Raw genomic sequence first — 18,561 nt, 5'->3', positions numbered from 1 at the left:
CACACGACGAACAANACAACANACACACACACACACACAATATATATATATATATATATATATATATATATATATATTAATAATATTAATGAATTAATGATAATAATAATAATAATCGTGCAATCAACGCACGATGTTGTCAATTCAACTGCCTTGAAAATAGCATACACGTGCACAAATTTGTGTCCATTTTGTGACCCTCTCCACACAGCTTGACTCTAGAACCTACTTGTATCGCTGTGGCTGTTTCAATAAATTACACTCGCTGAGTCCGCCGCGCGGGCAAACCCTATACTATTCATTGTTAAACACGCTACCAATACACTCTTATACTGTACATACCTCCAACTGTTTAAATGTAATGCCCTTCATAGTCCCCTGTGTTCCCACGGGCATAAACACAGGCGTTTCTACCACCGAATGGGGTAGGACCAGATCTGCACATCTGGCCTTAGTAGTGGAACACTTGGCTTTGATGTTAAACTGCAGCGCAGGGTGTGTTGCTTGGGCGGTCATTTCTGTGTATAACTGCGTAAATATTATGTCAATGCGGTGTGCGTATTTGTGTATACGGGAAGTTGTTGTACGAGAAGGAGCAATCGGTATGTATATTGGCCGCTGTTGTTCTGCATCTGTCTGCTATCTAACATGTATATAACACGGTGAACAGTGAATACACTCTAGGCAGCCCTAGTAACATATACATACTCGCTATTTATATATTAAAATAATTTAATAATTATAGACACACAGTAAGTTCAATACATACCGTGGAGAGATCAAAAGGCCGGCAGCCATGTGAATGCACTTTTGTTGCAAAAAAACACATGAGCTCACTGTAAAAGCCCGCCTTTTACACTATTTAACCGGTAATATTGTAACCAAGTATACTAAAAATATGGTATGCAACTTATTGAAGTACGATAAATACATGTCACACGATAGACTATGTATACGCCACACAGCTACGTGTGTGGGATGTAAGTGCGATATAGGTCGATAGTGTTTGTACTGTGGCAAGCGCTACATGTGCATCGGAAGGGTCTCTCGTTTGGCATACGTCGGGATGGTGAGGTGATCATCTAGCACGGAAACAGCGTCGAAAAGTAATAGTCAGCACAATGCAGCGAGCAACACCAGCATACTTCCGTAACTTAGAGGCACGTAAATATATACATACTCAAGCTACCAGCCAGTATAGATGTATTGAATACAGGAATAGCAGTATAACTTCTCGTGCACTCGGGGTGTTCATAGAAATGTACAAGCGTATACGCTTTAGAGGGGTTGCTAAGGTGCCGAGGGGTACGCACACGATAGCACATGCGCATCACACTGACACGTTGGCATACTATATACACAACCATACACGTAATCAGCATAGTAGTATTAATGCTGTACGTCGCGGCGTGGATACACGTCGATATGGTGCTTGTAAAGTGACGAAGAGACTAGCACACACACCACGTAAATTACTGTGTTGTAGCAAGACAGATGTTGGTGTTTGTATATCTAGCCGATCTATACACACTTACATACACACGCAGACGGCATATAACTTGTGTATTGGGTATATTGGTAGGGTAATGATTCTGCGAGCTTCTCAGAAGACGTCTATGCCTTCACAGAGACCAACGCACCACGCACAACGCAAGACCGGTATCGGGTGGAAGGCACAGCGTATGTTAACGAATATTAGTACTAGTTTCAAACACAATGAGTATGTGTGTAGACTGACTTCCAAACACACACACGATAGTACATACTCAAACTCATTTTTGAACGCTGTACGCTACACAAGTGCATCTACTGCCATGTTAGTAGAGAGACGGGGGTTGCACACGGGGGTGTCTTTCATTGACATCATGTCACGCATACGCACGCATGCACAACGGCGGCGGAGGTGTGCCGTGGCTGTGCTGGAAGACGATCACAAGACTGTGCGCACACATGTACAAGCAAGCCAGCGACAGAAGGGAAAGCGGATAGAGTCGACTATACAGACTCTCAAGGATATGCCACTCAAGAAGCAAGCAGCTGCGCCGGAAAAGGTAGATAAGCGGACATATACAGAGGCTCCACAGACGAAAACAGTCATTATGGCAGAAGGAAGGGATAGGGAAGTGGGTGTTATGAATGAGGGTAAAGGTGGCAGTAGCGGGAGACCTGTCCGCACAGATGGACAGTTAATTCGCACAGATAGTACAACAAGCAACACGATAGTGATAGAGGCGGGCTGGGAAGAAGTGAGCCTGGATCCAACACTCAGTCAGTTAAATCTGAGATATTCTCGAAGCAGACCACGCACACCACCACTTAGGCAGTATATAAGACTCAACGATATTGGTGAAGCGCTTCGCAGTGCCAAAAAAGACGCAATTGCAGACAGTGCGGCACTCCCGCCCGGACAAGGGGGTGTATCCAATACATATAAGGGATCGAGTATGCGATACAATACCGCTTGCACCTACGGCTCAGGACAAAGTACTGACAATGGTAGAAGCAGTCGTAAGGTTGAATTGCAGTATGAAGCGCAAGGCCGTCTGCCCCCGAACTCACACACACTGGAATTACACTCACAGACGCACACAGGTACACATAAACCCAAGAGCATCGAGATAAGCACGAGTGGGATGGAAGGTGAGCAACCAAGACGTTGGCGGTCAGGGCCACGAGCCCAATCACAAGGGAAACCTCAGATTATCACGTCGCCATCTTTACGTACGTATGGCGAGGTCAAGGTAGAGGGACATGTGCCAGGTCGTTTGAGTCCGACGAGCACTCGCGCGAGTGCGTTGCCCGACAGACACATACAAGTCACATCGAAGGAACAGCCACATCCAGTAGTAAATCAGCCAAAGCCACATGATGGTTGTCAGTTAGTATCTAGGCAACAAACACAGTTGAAAGAACAGTCCAACAGACAATCAACACCAGGGACATGGACACAGTTCAACAAAGCAACACCCACACAATTTAAACAGCCGACGAGTAGGCAAACAGACACGCCACCAAAGTTATCCAGAAAAGAGAGGTTACGACTAAGAGGCATACAGAGAACACAACAATATACGGAAAAGCTCGAGAGGGAGAGGTTGGCAGAATGTGCATTGTTGGGAGTAAGTAGGAATGCTACGGCAACTCATAGGATACATGAGATGAAGCCCAATGCGAGCACAGAATTAAGTGTTCGGAATGAGTGTGCGAGCAACCTCAGTGGTGTGGGAGGACAAGGAGGGCCTGGCGGTGAACTCAACCAATTTGTCAGATCGAAGGAGCTTACAGTAACAAGTTTGGCGCCAATCCTCAATACGCCCACGAATAAGGATAGTATAAGGAAGTTTGTAAGAGAAACACATAGCTCTTTGCACAGTATAAGTATAGACATGTCGCCCGAAGCGATCATACAGACAGGGGTGCAGACACAGTATACATTTACACCCCAAACAAAGCCTCAACAGACACTCAAACCACTTACGCAGACAGAAGTAGAGGCAATTTTTCAGGTCAAACACCAACCAAATATATCGGCAAAAGTAGAAGCCTTTGGTGAAGATAGTTCACCGATACGACCACAGACGAGGTCACACGTCCAACCACAACTGACGCTACAGACATCTACAAAGACAAGTGTACAAGCGCAAACTCCGACGCTATCACAACACCGGCTATCAGCACCATCTTACAAGCCCACGCAAAATGCTGTCAACACATGTGAAGTGCAGAAAATGACAGGGACCGATGCGAGGAGAAGTATTGGTGAAGAGGTGCAGAAAGTTCTGAACGCGGAGTCGCGGAGAAAAAGCAGGACGGAGTCGCAAGCAAAGCTTCGAGCAGAACCAAACGATGGTACAGCACAGACTAAAGCACAGTTTGGACAACAGACGAATATAAGACAGCAAGCGCTGTATTCAAAGGAGGGCATGCACCACGTGCGACCGGGACAAGGGCTGAGCAAGAACGTTGGAGGTGAGGTGGGATTTGATACAGTTATTAGTGCGCCGGAGACAATAGGGGCGACCAGAGTATCTGTGAGGACACCTGAGAGCGCCAAGCCAAAACCGGACAACCCGCATCAAAACAGACGGGAGACGCTGGTCACAGAGTGTTCGGGAAATAACGGCGGTGTCATCACTGTGCGGCAGAGTAAACTCACAGCAGACCTCCAGCGCGCACAAGAGAGCTTGCCCATACACACTGGGCAACAGCAATCTGTGGCACACAGGGTCAGGTTAAACGTACATCAGCCTACTCATACAAACGCAGCCACTCACTTGCAGAAGCACAAGCAAATTCGTGTACCGAGCAAGAAAGATAATACCGTGAACGAGGAGGATCTTGAAATACAAAAGTGGAAGGAGGTCTTCAACCTAGTGACTCATCCCAAAACCAGGCACCCACAGCACATTTACGATTTATTGCCCTTGGTTGACGGAATTCTGGACACACGCGGCGATCCTGTGGCAGCACATACACGCCCTCTGCGGATTATACAGCCTCCCATAGAAGGCACACACGCGATAATGGCTTGTGGATGGCGTTTGGCGCAGATGGCAGAAAGTGGCTTGGATCCTGGATACAAGAGCCGAGAATTTTCTAGGATACGCGATATTTTGATGAGCCATCATGTGCGTCTCGAGAGTGTTCCGGGTATCAAGTATGCAGGGGAAGCGTCGTTGCTATGGCGACGCGCGATTGAGCGGTATCCCCGCGGGCCGTATTCGATCAACTTGGTTGAGTCGATGGTAAAGAGGCTGACGTCCAAGGTGAAGGTTGGTGTAGGTTTGTTGGTGGACGTAGACGCACAGTATGGGAAGCAAGCGCTAAGCTTGCAACAGTGGCAGGTTCCTGCGAGTACGCACACAGCCAGTCATTTGGGGCATCTGGTCGATACGATTGCGACTCTACCGCGCCTGTTGCATTTGGGACGGGGTGCTATGGATGCAGTATTTGTGTATGCCAGACCGCGTCTGCCTGACTTGGATAACCAAGGACTGGTGACAGTTGCACACGCATGTGCGTCTTCTCTCGATGTACTACAGACACACCTCGATCCGGGGACGCTGGGTGTACGAGCTCAGTTTATGGGCGACATATTAAAGTGTGCCACCGCGAATGTTGGCACATTCACGGATAAGCAGTTACATGCGATGATGAGTGCGACTGCGTGTATGGCTGAACCTTTGTTGGTGCAGCTCAAGAGTGCACAGCTTCGCACTCAGTCAACGGGTGATAGAAATACTAGACTCCCACGGAACATGCCGGTGGGCTATGCTCCGAAGGTTGCAAAGCATGATGTGGATATGCGCGGGTTGTATTCCGTGTTCAGCTTATGGTGTACTGTGGCACAAAAACAACTGGCTGATAAAGGCCATTTGATGTTGAATGATTACAAAAAAGACAGCACACGTACCATGGAGTTGCTGGAAGAATATATGGCGACCGTTTCCTTGTCGATGAGAGTACAACGGACCGTCCACGAGGCTGAGCTGGGTAGCAGTGTTGAGCAACGCGGCTCTATTGGAAGTCGGGATAGCACACAGGAGAGCACTCAAGCACGAGCAATGCTGATGCATGTCGTGCACAAGTTGAGCGCACGATCGATGGCAGAGAGTGACAGCTATCTGCTCGCGTCAATTGCGGAGGTGTACCGGTTTCAAGATAAAATTCTTACCGGGATGTCCGACGAAGATTGCAGGCACTTTAGGTTTGTTGCTGGGTTCACGAAGCGGGATGAAAGCGTGCTATCTATGATTGTGCACAAGCTGTACTCACAGCCTGGGACATGGTGGGAGGAGATGTCAGTGCTGCGAAAGGTCAAAGATACGCCCAAGCGGTTACTACGGCATCGCAAACAATTGTTTGGAACACCGTATGATGCGAAACGCACGCCTGTGCTACCGCTCGGGGTTGGTGAGCGACTGTCAAAAGTATTTGAGAGTACAGATAACCATGCGACAGTATCGTTATTAGAGAATACTGCCACCCGAGAAAGAGTATCGAGCGTAGCTATTTACGAGAGTGAGGGGGATGCAGAAGACATGGTACAGGATAAAGACGGAGAGGAATCGGAGCGGCTGACATACACCAGGGCGTATCACAACTACCGCAGAAAAGTTCAACAGACATTCGCAAGTCCACACGCATCCCTACCGCTTTCACAGTATTCTGCAGAGCAGCGCGACTATCTGAAACTGCGTCTGGATAGAACGGAGTTATATGCGGGAGATGGCACGCGCCTGTTATCTTCGCCCCACCCGAACGATCTGCGCACGATTATATCTGTTTTAGGAGACGCAGCACACGAGCTTCCTTTCAATTCTGCGCATGTTGATGACGTATTTACGGGTTTATCGCACATGGCCGCCTACCGCATGCCGGATTTCTCGCCCACACAAGTGGTCGATGTGATGGAAGCCTTCACCAAGCTGTGCGTGAATCGATGGCAGAAACACTCGGACATGTGTGCGCGTGTGGAACCTTTTTTCATCACCGCTATAGCTCACATATGCGCCATGCCAAATCACTATACGGGCCAGAATCTGCACAAACTTTTGGCCGCATGTACACATCTGGGTATAGCCAACGAGGATCTGTACGGGCGTCTGGCTCAAAGTATACTTGCATCCCGTAACAGTCTATCCGGTGAGGATATGACTAATGTGGTCGTCAGCTATGCGAATGCGGGCTTCCCCATGGGCGAGCAACCGTTGAAGTGTGCTATCAATTTGCTTGAGAGGAATCTCCGTAACTTGTCTGGCGAGAGTCTGTTCCGTGTGGCACTGGCGATGACTATGTTCAGCGAACACGCGAACAGGCGTATGGCTTTGCTGCGTGCAATTGCGTCACGCTTTGCGGCTGCACACACAGAGGACAAAAGCAGATCTGACCCAGCTATAGAACCTGGAGATCTGAATGCAGATGCACGCAGGATATCGTCCCGATTGCATCCAAGCACACAAATTATTCTCGCAAGTATACGCCTCGGTGATGGTACGAGCCACGAGGAGGCTAGTAAGAACCATGCTGAGCGCGAGATCGGCTCGCTGCATACAGTACAGCCCGCGTCCAAACTGGTATCGTTGGTGGAATTGATGGTGGCAGAAGGGGTCACTACAGAGAGGTTTTATAAGGCCATAGACGCATGTGTGGCCTCGCGTTTGCACGAGTTTGAACCTGACGAAGTGCAGAGAATCGTATACGCAGCCAGCGATGCAGGGGTCAGCACACCTGGGATTATTCACGCCATGGAGGTGGAGGCAGGCAATTTTTAGTCGTGGGTTCGGAAGTATTATGATATTAGTTTTATCTGCATCGGTATGCTGAAGAATCGGCGTGTTTGCGACATTCTGCTGCTTCAGTATTGAATGCGATCTCTATCATGCTTATCAAGCGTGTCGATGACATCAATATCAGTCAATAGCGCCAAGTTGGGGTTGTAATATGACACTGTACCTGTAACGTCCAGTGTATCCAAGTTCTTAGATTAGTGGGAGAATGATATTCTATGCACCGGCAGTACATGGGATTGGCGGCTGGAAGGCGGTGTAGAGTTCTCCAAGACGGTCACATAAACCGTTCCAAGACGGTCACATAGACTATATCTAACCCTAAGTCGTTACAGAACGAGAAAAAACTGTTCATTTGTTACCACCATCAAATACAGTACCATACAATAACCGGTATTGTTCAAATTGGTTAAAGGTAGTAAATAAAGCTAATCAAAATAGGAAATAGGTAATAGATTAAGCTAATACAATAAGTAATAGGTAGTAGGTCAAGAAACCTAAAACAAAGTCAAAATGAAATATATTAAAGGTATTATATCGAAGCTTGTATATTGTATATTTACACCGAACAGCAACCGTAATTTGTAAGCAATCCTCAATAAATTGGAATTAGAGCGAATTTAACTGCCATAATTGTAATCGGAGAGAAATTAGCTGGCAGTTTCAAACTATGGAACAAGGCATTCAATGATAGTTTGACACTGCCAGCTAAATTCGCTTAGATTCTAGGGAACAAAGCATTCAATACATAGCTCTTTCTTTTGGAACCTAATAGAATCGGAGACTTAACCACCCCTACAACTGTTCCAAGATATGTCTACCACTACAGTTGCCGCGGTAGGCTCACAGCATTGAATACAGAGCTGCTTCCCAATATATAGCCTGCTGGTACAATTCGAATAACAGCGATATGTGGCTGCTACAACCAAACTTTCCGCATTGTTCTTTATTAGAAAACTCTTGTCATCAAACAAGATGGATGGGCGTAAACGCAAGAGACCAACAATCAAATGCTGTGCAACACTAGCACTGCAAGTGCAAGGTCAGCACTTGAACCCTCACACAGGAGTGTGCGGCGCACTGACGACTGACCCCGGCCCATATTATCCCACTAAAACTGTCGCGTGACGTCCTTAAGAGAACGTTAACTATTTACCAAAGAAGGGTTTCCCGTCAAAGTGGGGGATCGTACGTGTGTCGAACACATACTGTCGATAAGACTACTTCAATTCGCAGACCAACATTATACTACACTATAGGGATAGGGAACTGTACAACATCGTCATACAGACACTCTACGCGCACTTGCCATGTCGTCCTGGGTGGGGCGACCCGCTAGTATGGATTACTGTAGCTCGTTGCTGTCTCTATCTCTAATTATGAGGATTGTCTCGCAGACACGTTACTGTTAGTAACCTGTCGTTATCAGTCTGCATAACCATCCACGCCGGTGTAGCTATTTGGTGTCCCTTATTTCTAAAATGTGAGGATCATCTCGCGGACACGCTACTACAAGTAGCCGGTCGTTGTTACTATGCATAGCCATCCACGCCAAACAGTCTTTGAGTCTGACTGTTCTTGACACAATGTTTGGTATACATGTAAACTCCAAAAAGCGTGTTCAAATGCTCCACACAAAGCATGCTTGAATACCGTCACTACTACAGTGATACCTAAATGCTCGGAATAAGCTGGTAGAGTGGGCGCTCTTCGAACCCTTATTCTCCAAACTACCAGCAATCATACCCTACTTGACTGCTGTGGTCGCGTCGCTCTGTCTAATACTGTATCGACTACTAGACGTAGAGATTAATTTTGTACCGGCTACTGGACTTACAGATTAGCTTGTGCAAGTATAGTGGCTACAAGCCCTTTATACTTCATAAACTCCCCCTTTGTGCGTTTGAACTTGATGCCTCGTAGGTTGAGTTTCTCGATATGGCAAATCTGCATTGGAGAGAAGAAGGGTGGACCGGGTGAGAATTGACTCTTTGAGATTCAGATATTGGAGAAATTTTGTGACACTTCCTTTCTGTACTCAAATTGACAGTCTCTCTAGTATCAAATAGTAACGCCACACTGAAGCAGGAGACAGTATTTCTGCAGGTAGGAACATTGGTATTTCCACATTAAGGAACCGAAACGATGACATATATTCAACGTACTTTCATACAGCGCAAACTTTTACGCATAGACACAGCACAAAAACATACTCACCTCCATATCCCACACGATCGACTTGCCACCCTCCTGCTTCTTGCAGCCGAGAAGGAAGGGCTCTTTCTGCGCAAAGTGAATCTCGTTATGAATCAACACACGGATGATCTCGTGCAGAACATCCTTGGCCGCTTTACCGGAGGTAGAATCCACGGTGAACATACCACTCACAGAGATAGGTAGGTATCTGAGCAATGTGGTTGAAAAAATATTAGTTATGGCCCAGCACTTGCGGTCATAAAGGATGCTAACAAGACAAGGAAAGCCAGATCAGGCCGTGGGGTAAATGAGTTGATACAACGGATCCTACCATTCTGATCGAACACACATTCGACACTCACAAGCACACCCACACAGATCTAAAGCACAGTTGAATCACGCACAGCTAAAAAGGCAAAAGAGTATCATCACAGATACTTACGCCATGGGGTCCTTCTTGGGCGATGTGGGATCATTGGACGAGCCGTTATTTTGGCTGCTACCGGCACCGTTGTTACCAGCTTTGTTGCCACCACCCAGCGCGTTCTTAATAGTAAACGTAAGCTGATCGAAGCTGAACTTGCCCGCATTGGTAGGTGTGGACATGTCATCATTGCTCCTACGCGAGTGCGGGTCTTCTTCACTGAGCTCCATGGGATCTGCGGGGGCACGTGTACTGAATACATCGTCTGAGTGCGACGCAAACATGCTCGCGCCGTTGCTCCCAGTCTGGGCCAGATAGTCGTACTTATTATCCAAACTGTGCTTCTGGTAGTGTCCCGTAGTGACTGGGGACCCCTGCATTGAGTGTGCGTGAGTGTAGCTGGGCGGAGAGTTGCTCGTGTCCATAGGCGTAGGTCCGGGAGACTGTGCCGCTTCAAAGCCAGCCATATCAATAGTCTCGCCCGTACCGTGTCGAAGGTACTCTCCTGCGTCTGTTGAGTGACTTCGTACCGGTTTGCATGTGCTCTGGGTCAGAGGTATCGAACCGACTTCGTTGCTGGGATTGCGTAGAGACGTGCTACCCACACTCGCCTGTGTGTACAGGTGAGGTGCAGAACCAGCCATGTCTATATTATCCACAGACGCACTTGCCGCGTGGGTGGGCCTAGACGCACTACTACTAGCAGCCTTGACAGGCGCGGGGGATGACGTTGTACTAGTGTCGAGTTTGTTCTTGGCGCCGGGGTATATGGGAGGCCATTCGCCGCGGGTCTTCTTGATGTTCAAGAGTGCATATAGGGTGGACACAGGCCCGAATTTGTTCGTCTGCAGATACTCGGTGATGGCATCCACGGGCTTGCAGATGTACGATGACATCTCCAGCAACACATCGCTGTCTAGGGCGGTCTTCACTGTACTGGCGCTGGTGAGCTTAGGCTCGTTTTCGTACCCTTTGTTCATCCAGGGATGAGCGAGTAGGTCTTCGATACTCAAGCGCTCGCTGGGAGTTGGTCGCAGCAACTGAGCGATCAGATCAGCGCTTTCGGGAGACACCCAATCGGGTACTTCGTACTTTGCGCTGGTAATCATCTCGTACAAGATGGTAATGTTATCGTGATCGAATGGAAGGAATCCACACAGCAGAGCGTACATGAGCACACCCAGAGACCACATATCGGCCTTTACGCCTACGTACTCTTCGCCGGCGATGAGTTCAGGGGCTGCGTATGCGGGTGAACCACAGCATGTCTGCAGCATCACGTGGTGACCTTCGACAGGGTTTGATACGAGCCCAAAATCGATCTGTGCGGAATGCAGTGAATATTAATGTATGCATTTGTGTATATATACAATTCACTATGTTGGAGATCTTTAAATGAAACAGCAGCAATTCAGGATGATGTTTTGCAAATTTGCCTCCTGTACATATGCAGAATACTTCGCCGATCAAGATATAAAAAACGTTGATAAGTGTAGTGGCATACAATATTATTTTTCGTCTATACCGTGATCGGATATTATTATACTATCGATACCGTTTTTTTGTGTGTCAATCCGTTGAAAGAAACCCACGGGCGCATGAAATCGTTTAAAATCAGGCATAGCATTGAAGACATTATGTTGCGCAATAGTTTACGAATGACTTCAAACCAGATCACTTACCAGCTTGACACTCTTGTTGGCATCTAGCAAAAGATTTTCTGGTTTTAGATCTCTGTGTACAAAGTTGTTCTGATGACAGAAGGCAACTGCAGCCGCAATCTCTCGTAAAAATTTGCGGGCCTCGTGCTCCTTGAGGCGCTGCTTTTGCACAATGTAATCGAATAACTCGCCGCCCGGCGCGTACTGTAAAGGTGCAAGTTTTAGGAGATTATAAGAACTTGTGCATTGAATATATATGATTGAACTGTCCTGTCTTTGGGAGACGGATATGTACAAGCATAAATTCAAAATTATTTTGCTCGAATAAATGGCAAGACAACAAAGTTGACGCATATTATGCAGGTAAGATAAAGATCGTTGTTGTTTTCGAAGACTTGACAATAAAGTACTTCAATCACCATGCCATCAATCGAAAACTGCACTGCCATTGTTAATTGAATTTACAAGGAAGCTGACAACTATGAGTAAACAACAAGGTCAGAAGATAGGTAATCAAGAATAGATGGTCATATTCGACAAACATTCGATATAATCTGTGAGATAGCAGTGATTGTATTTGATTTACGTATGCTGCGGACATTGTTGTTTGAAGTACATGATAGCAATACATGTTTATGCCGTGAAACTTAGTCTAGTTGTACTTGCGACAGTACATATGAGGCGGTTACACGCGTATATATGTGATACGTACGCAATCATGAGCAAAATATTTCCGAGTCTCATTCGAGTACACACTGATATCTACATGAACATACCTCCATAAGCATGTAAAGCTTGTCACCACAGTCGTAAACCTCGTACAACTGGCAGATATTCTGGTGTGTGAGGGTGCGCAACGCAGCCACCTCACGCGTCAATCGATCTACATCCACCTTAGATAAAGCTGTTTTATCGACTATCTTGATTGCAATCGCTTCACCGGTATGCTTGTGGCGTGCAAGTTTCACTTTGGCGAAGCCTCCTTCACCGATGGTTCTGCCTACATTGTAGTCCAACAGGATCTTGTTTGCTTGATGCGTCTCAGCGCGTTTCCTAATCGGTCTAGACGACATGGTGTGAGAGAGCTACTGTTGATTTATCAATGTATTCTATTAATGAACCGGTATGCGACTGTATAATTTCAGGCTAGAATATGCTTGTGAGACTTGGCGCGTAGAGTAGTACTTGCGATCGATCGACAGGCCTGTGTTTACCTTACTCGTCAACTCATGAAACATAAAGTAAACTTCAATCTCGCAATGTGCGTGTTTTATATGTAAAGAAAATTAGGGACAAACAGCAAGCTTCAGCACCTACGGTGACATCAGGTAGTACTTGTTAATCGTATATAGGACACTTTTCAAAAATTATATCTCGTCAATTTACGCGATGTTATTTTAATTTTACTTATCAGGACTATATGGTACTTTGGAGTGTGCTGATCGTTCTGATAAAAGGTTCAGACTTTAGCGCTTCAAATGCACTGGTGCTAATATTTTTTTAAGCTGGAGTATCGCGGCAACACCCATTCGCAAATATACAGTTTCGTAGTGATTGGCTTATTAATTTGGATCGCCAATCAAAATCAATAGGGGTACAATAATGTCTTACTTTTAGTTTTATACAAAAATTATTCCAATAATTTTAGACGTCGTGAATTTAGATTTTACTATATTTTTAGTTTTTTGTTGTTCGAATGTTTTACTGGTCCAGTGGTACTCCTCTTTCCTCGATCTGACCTCCGACCTCATGAAGCTATTCTCTGTGGCATTCTATGCCGTCGGATATGATGTAGAATTCTTATTTTAAAAACAGCTTTGGATAAACTCTGTCTTCCTTGGTAATCCTAGTAGGTACAGAAATACGTCATTCGAGTATAATGAACAACTTGCGAAGAACAAAAAAACAGTTGTTGCCTTAAAAATGGTCAATGTGGTGCTGGCCGTGCACAAGAGGTGTACAAAACGAACTAGTCCTACTTTCAGAGGCATTTACTAAACGCAAATAGACGAGAAAAAAAACAATAATCCTACGTGAATGTACTCAAGGACCACAACTACATCTTGTGTAGTTGTATACATCAACTTGCAAGCGAACAGATACATCCGGTGAATTTTTTCACATGACCGCCGTAGTGTAACCCGCGTGAGTAAGAGTGCGATTACAAACCTCCGATGCACAATAACAATTAAAACCCATGAGCAATACTTGAAAATGAATCAATTATCTACTAAGTTCTGCATAATGATTGTTTTCGTACTGTCTGTTGCGATACCGCCAAAACATTTTTAAACTCCGTATGTTCAATTAAGGAAGCTTTGCTCCATATTTATTTCTCTCGTTGACAATTGGTCGTTTTGGCATACGGAATCACTAGCTGTCATTTACAATGCGTGTAGGCCGGTCAGCAGATCAATAGCGTCCATACAAGGAACCCCCACCTCGTCCTCGCACTGCCGGCGGGTGAATCGCAACCTGTAAGTAGTGGTGGATGAATATAGGGGATAGTATCAGGTGATATATCTATAATATCGACTAAATTAATACGCAGAAGTTCCTTACATCTATATCTATATCTATAATTATATCTATCTATCTATCTATCTATATATATATATACACGCACACATATTTATATAAACATATATATATACATAAATGTGTGTGTAGCACGCCTCTACAACCACAGACCCGTGATATACATGGCTACGCACGTGCTCATGGACTTACATCCAGATAGTCGCCTATCTTAAAGCGTGTCTGTCCCAGTGCAGCCATGTCACGCTCGCCCTTGCGACCTGTGGTCAACTCCCCGATTTCTTTCATCACCATTTGTCCACTGGGTGTAGGGTAGACGGCGGAGAACACCATGCGTGTACCTATCCACAAAATGTGCGCAAAATACACTTCAATAATTTGTACGTTTTTCGTCATGATTCAATTTTTCATAGAAACAGGCGTTTGCGATTATTTACACAATATTGAACGGAATATGATGGCATCGTTAAAAAATCACAGGCCCGTTGATAGCTCCCAAACACATGTGGCGAATTTATAGCAGGTACGAAAATGACCCAAAAGAACGTATGTAGGATCGATGATTAGATAAACCAACGATGGTATGCTGCAATTGATAGTTGCTGGGGAAACATACAAGCTTAGATGATCTCGACGCCACCGAATTAAAGGGAAAACAACGACAACTGATGAATACCCCAGATATAACCTCTTACAAACAAGCTCAGCATTTCTAAACAATCGATTCCTTAAGATATACTTCAATCGAGCACAAGTGATTGAATTAATACACGCACATCGCTACGCAGTGATGGAATATATCACTATCTATCCGTATATGTATATATATATATATATATAAACATATACATACACAAACACCGTGCCCGTACCTATACCCATACACACATATTATATATATATATAAATATATATATATATATAGGTACACACAAACGTACAAACATACACACCTTTCAGGCATACACACACGCAAACACCCACACACTCACACACCCATATATATATATACATATACATACACAAACACCGTGCCCATACGCACACACACACGTGTACACACACACATATATATATATAAACATATAAAAATATATATATAGGTATAGATATATAAATACACACAAACATACATACATTCACACTTTTCAGGCATACAGCACACAAACACACACACACACACGTGTACGGGTACACACTATATATATATATATATATATATATATATATATATATATATACCGTCTGTATGTTCGCGTGTATATGTGTATCTATCGTATACTTGTACGTAAGAGTATACTATATCTAGCTACTTTGATTCTCGTACATTTACCTTTTGGTTTTGCCTCGTCAATAGCCCCCTTAATCAGCATAGTTAGTTCCTTAAACGTTGCGTTTAGCCACGTATGTACCATGAGTTCATCCGCTGGCACTTTACCAGCTGCATACTCCTTCAAGTTGTGATGCTCCCCCACACAACAGAATAACCGTAACAACAATGGACAAGTCTTCTCCCGGTCTATTTCAGGCAAGTCTTTCAATTTAGTCACTACAGTGGTATCAGCAGCAGGCGGTCTGTAGGCCTCTTTATTTCCCACCGCAGCACCTCCTCGACGATCTCTGTTATCTCTGGCATTTGCCCGGCCGCTATTGAACCTACCACCCCTCTCGGCGCCTCTAAACCCTCTGTTATTTGCGTCAGCCCCGGTCCTGCGTTCATTTGCAGTGAATCTACCCTTACTAGCACCCGTTTGCGTATCTGTGCGTCCTCTATCTGCGCGCACAGGACTCCTCGATCGCCTGCTATCGCGTTTCGTTGCCGTCGGCGACCCATTACGCACTTTACTACGAACGGGTGTACGCGATCGTGAACGTGAGCGTGAATGTGACCGCGCGTGATGCTTTCTGCTTCTGTATGTGCTGGACCCGTTGGCTACACTGTCACGCGAACGCGACCATGATCTTGACTTGGAGTGATTCTTTTTCTTATTTCGGGATGGTGATCGTGATTCTCGCCCTCTTGGTTTGGTGTCTGGTGATACCGACCGTGAGCGTGAACGTGATCTGGCTTTACTTTTCGAGGCAGAGGGTCGACGTCGTGGTGAGATAGATCGACGTCGTGGTGACTTTTTGGGGGAGGGAGAGCGACGTTTGGGGGAGGGAGAGCGACGTTTGGGTGTAGGTGATCGGCGTGTGGCTGGTTGTATTGGCTGTACTGGCTTGACTAGCATGCGACGTGAGGGATGTATCATGGCAACGTCGCCGGCGGGACTGCGGGATCTACTCTTTGTTCCCATTTTAATGCGGCAAATATGATATGCGATTAGTAGTCAGGTTCACAATGTATGTATGATGTGTGCTTGGCTAAAATCTGGCGTCACTCAGCGCACTATTGGAAGCCTACTGTGGACACTTGACTCTTATATTTTTATTTTATTTTGTGGATATATGTGTAAATATGTTCTACTCCTCTCTCATTGTCATAATAGCCCCAGAGCACAACAAGAGCGAGGTTGGACGGTCTTAAAAAGCGACAATTCCACAACTTATGTTGCAAGTCAAAAGACCCGCGACACACTTCACAGTAAATATAAATACACAGTTACACACTGCTGTCTGTTGACTTTTCTCCAAGAAAACAGGACACAAAAATAATAATAGACGTCTTTCTATTGGATTGAATCTCACACTTTCTCTCGTGAGGTTCTAATCGGTTTGTAGTAACGAAATACACTAAGGTATTTGGCGATTATTTTTGGTGCTGTAAAACATATTTACTTTTTACGAGATTTAAAAAACACTTCCTAAGTTCCCTGGGCCTTTGCGCATATTTACGTTCTTGTTCTCTTTGTAAGGCTACATATGTCTTTTTTCCCAAAAAATGGCGCCACGTGCACTTTGCGGACAACTATACTATTATTTCTAAAAAAATAAAGAAATATCAAAATTGTCCCGTTTTTTGGGTAGTACCTACTCCCCTGGGTCACTGATTGGAACTCGCAAGTTCACGCACACGGGAATGGGGTCAGTTTAGTATAACTTCGAACATATTCGCAAACTAGCTATCCTTTCTCACCTTTGTAGTTACTGTTTGAAGATGGTAAGTATGACAATGAGTGAGAAGTACGTAGGAGTGATATAAGTGATATATACTTGCTAGAGGGAGTGATAGTAAAATTATTTGTAAAGGCGAAATTCATAGTAACGTTGGAGGTACTGCATAACAGACGGATGAGGCAGTGAAGTACATCACCGACAGACATAAATATACTGGATCGTAGACAGCCATGGGACGTAATATTCGATAAGAGGTCAAAATAATATCCAACAACGAAGCGTAAACAACAAAATATGAATCTCACTGACACAACAACCACATCCATGTCTGGAGACAATATGGGTGACAATATAAATGTGCAGCTATGGAAGATATTTTGTAATATAGATAATCCGCGGCAGGTATTTTCATACAGTTAAGCGCAAAATGTAAGCAGCATACACAGCATCCTTCAGTATATTACGGATAAACATGGATAAAACCAGTTAGCTGTCACCAATGCGTTGAACCACACGGCTTTTTGTAGGATATAGTGTTTCAGCCTGTGCGATGAGACGAGAATGACTTTGAACATGCGCTCAATTGGATTCTCACATACCCATATACCTATTGTTATCATGCAGCCTAGACAGATCACTGAGATCAAGGAGTTCCTCGTGACCGTGCGTCGCAAGGATGCTTCCTCCATAAAGATCAAGAAGAACAAGGATAACACCAAGTTCAAGGTCCGCTGCTCCAAGTACTTATATACCTTGGTTGTAACCGATCAGGATAAAGCACAAAAGCTGGAGTCTTCTCTGCCCCCAGGTATGCGTGGATGCTACTGTGGCTAGTTTTATATGTCAATTGTATATGTAGAATAACATATTTATTTTGCAATCAATTGGGGTTTACATGATACTGATCTTTCGTATATCGTAGATTGTTTTAGTTATGTTGAAGTGCACGAGGAAATTTGTATTCTCGATATCACACCGTCTTTCCTTTAATATTGCACAATTGATAGTATTTTGCAGTGTGGCTGTCTAGTTTTGGCCATCTTGCTGGTAATTTTTTTCTGACGGAATTCACTATTATTTCTACCATACATGCATGCAGCCCTGAACAAGATTACCCTATAAGTATAACGGTAAGTAATCAGTTGAAGAAGGATACTGGCTAGCAACGACTGATAACACGCGCTTCTCCAGGACTAATCGACTTGTGAGGCGTGGTAGGCGTTTGATCTATACATAACTATTAAACAGGTGCCTATCTTACAATACAAGTTGAAGTGCTATTGACAGTATATATAGTTCTATTCATGTTCAAAAGTCTCAATCGGAGCAGATCGTTGTCCCACCAAGAACAACGTTCCATGGTTTGTAACTGATATGCATGTATACACTACCGAGC

General features: G+C 44.9%; 5 protein-coding genes across 5 annotated transcripts in view; 2 read left to right on the top strand and 3 right to left on the bottom strand.

Moving 5' to 3' along the window:
* SARC_08813 (queuine tRNA-ribosyltransferase) overlaps window positions 1-680 on the bottom strand; it is a 5,992-nt gene extending 5,312 nt beyond the window's left edge. Inside the window, exon 1 of the mRNA XM_014297199.1 lies at window positions 343-680. Coding sequence (XP_014152674.1) covers window positions 343-516 — 174 coding nt within the window. The 5' untranslated portion in view covers window positions 517-680. The remainder of the gene's footprint in view (window positions 1-342) is intronic.
* Window positions 681-1,814: 1,134 nt separating this feature from the next.
* Window positions 1,815-7,832, top strand: SARC_08812 (hypothetical protein; the record flags this gene model as incomplete). Its single annotated transcript, XM_014297198.1, has 1 exon — window positions 1,815-7,832. One exon carries the CDS (start codon window positions 1,815-1,817, stop codon window positions 7,272-7,274), a length of 5,460 nt encoding a protein of 1,819 aa, XP_014152673.1. The 3' UTR covers window positions 7,275-7,832.
* Window positions 7,833-8,220: 388 nt separating this feature from the next.
* Window positions 8,221-12,800, bottom strand: SARC_08811 (CAMK/CAMKL protein kinase). The gene is made up of 5 exons (XM_014297197.1): window positions 12,347-12,800; window positions 11,592-11,774; window positions 9,928-11,231; window positions 9,507-9,693; window positions 8,221-9,236 (listed from the first exon to the last, which is right to left on the bottom strand). Exons 1-5 carry the CDS (start codon window positions 12,641-12,643, stop codon window positions 9,123-9,125), a joined length of 2,085 nt encoding a protein of 694 aa, XP_014152672.1. The 5' UTR covers window positions 12,644-12,800; the 3' UTR covers window positions 8,221-9,122.
* A 1,066-nt stretch (window positions 12,801-13,866) lies between these two features.
* On the bottom strand, window positions 13,867-16,537 carry SARC_08810 (hypothetical protein). Its single transcript, XM_014297196.1, has 3 exons — window positions 15,442-16,537; window positions 14,301-14,449; window positions 13,867-14,045 (listed from the first exon to the last, which is right to left on the bottom strand). Exons 1-3 carry the CDS (start codon window positions 16,403-16,405, stop codon window positions 13,983-13,985), a joined length of 1,176 nt encoding a protein of 391 aa, XP_014152671.1. The 5' UTR covers window positions 16,406-16,537; the 3' UTR covers window positions 13,867-13,982.
* Window positions 16,538-17,459: 922 nt separating this feature from the next.
* On the top strand, window positions 17,460-18,287 carry SARC_08809 (hypothetical protein; the record flags this gene model as incomplete). The annotated part of the gene is made up of 3 exons (XM_014297195.1): window positions 17,460-17,567; window positions 17,790-17,973; window positions 18,265-18,287. 3 exons carry the CDS (start codon window positions 17,460-17,462, stop codon window positions 18,285-18,287), a joined length of 315 nt encoding a protein of 104 aa, XP_014152670.1.
* Window positions 18,288-18,561: the final 274 nt, after the last annotated feature.

Source organism: Sphaeroforma arctica (assembly GCF_001186125.1).
Source record: "Sphaeroforma arctica JP610 unplaced genomic scaffold supercont1.831, whole genome shotgun sequence".
NCBI classification, from domain to species: Eukaryota; class Ichthyosporea; order Ichthyophonida; genus Sphaeroforma; species Sphaeroforma arctica.
Note: the sequence above shows the minus strand (reverse complement) of the source record. Positions and strands in the feature narration are given on the sequence as shown.

Coding starts and splice junctions, on each gene's coding strand:
- SARC_08811 (XM_014297197.1), bottom strand. CDS start 12,643: ATGTCGTCTAGACCGATTAGGAAACGCGCTGAGACGCATCAAGCAAAC. Junction 11,775..12,346: donor AGCTTTACATGCTTATGGAG/GTATGTTCATGT, acceptor GCACCTTTACAG/TACGCGCCGGGCGGCGAGTT. Junction 9,237..9,506: donor CGATCGTGTGGGATATGGAG/GTGAGTATGTTT, acceptor TCTCCAATGCAG/ATTTGCCATATCGAGAAACT.
- SARC_08810 (XM_014297196.1), bottom strand. CDS start 16,405: ATGGGAACAAAGAGTAGATCCCGCAGTCCCGCCGGCGACGTTGCCATG. Junction 14,450..15,441: donor TGACGAGGCAAAACCAAAAG/GTAAATGTACGA, acceptor TTTTGTGGATAG/GTACACGCATGGTGTTCTCC. Junction 14,046..14,300: donor AGATAGGCGACTATCTGGAT/GTAAGTCCATGA, acceptor CACTACTTACAG/GTTGCGATTCACCCGCCGGC.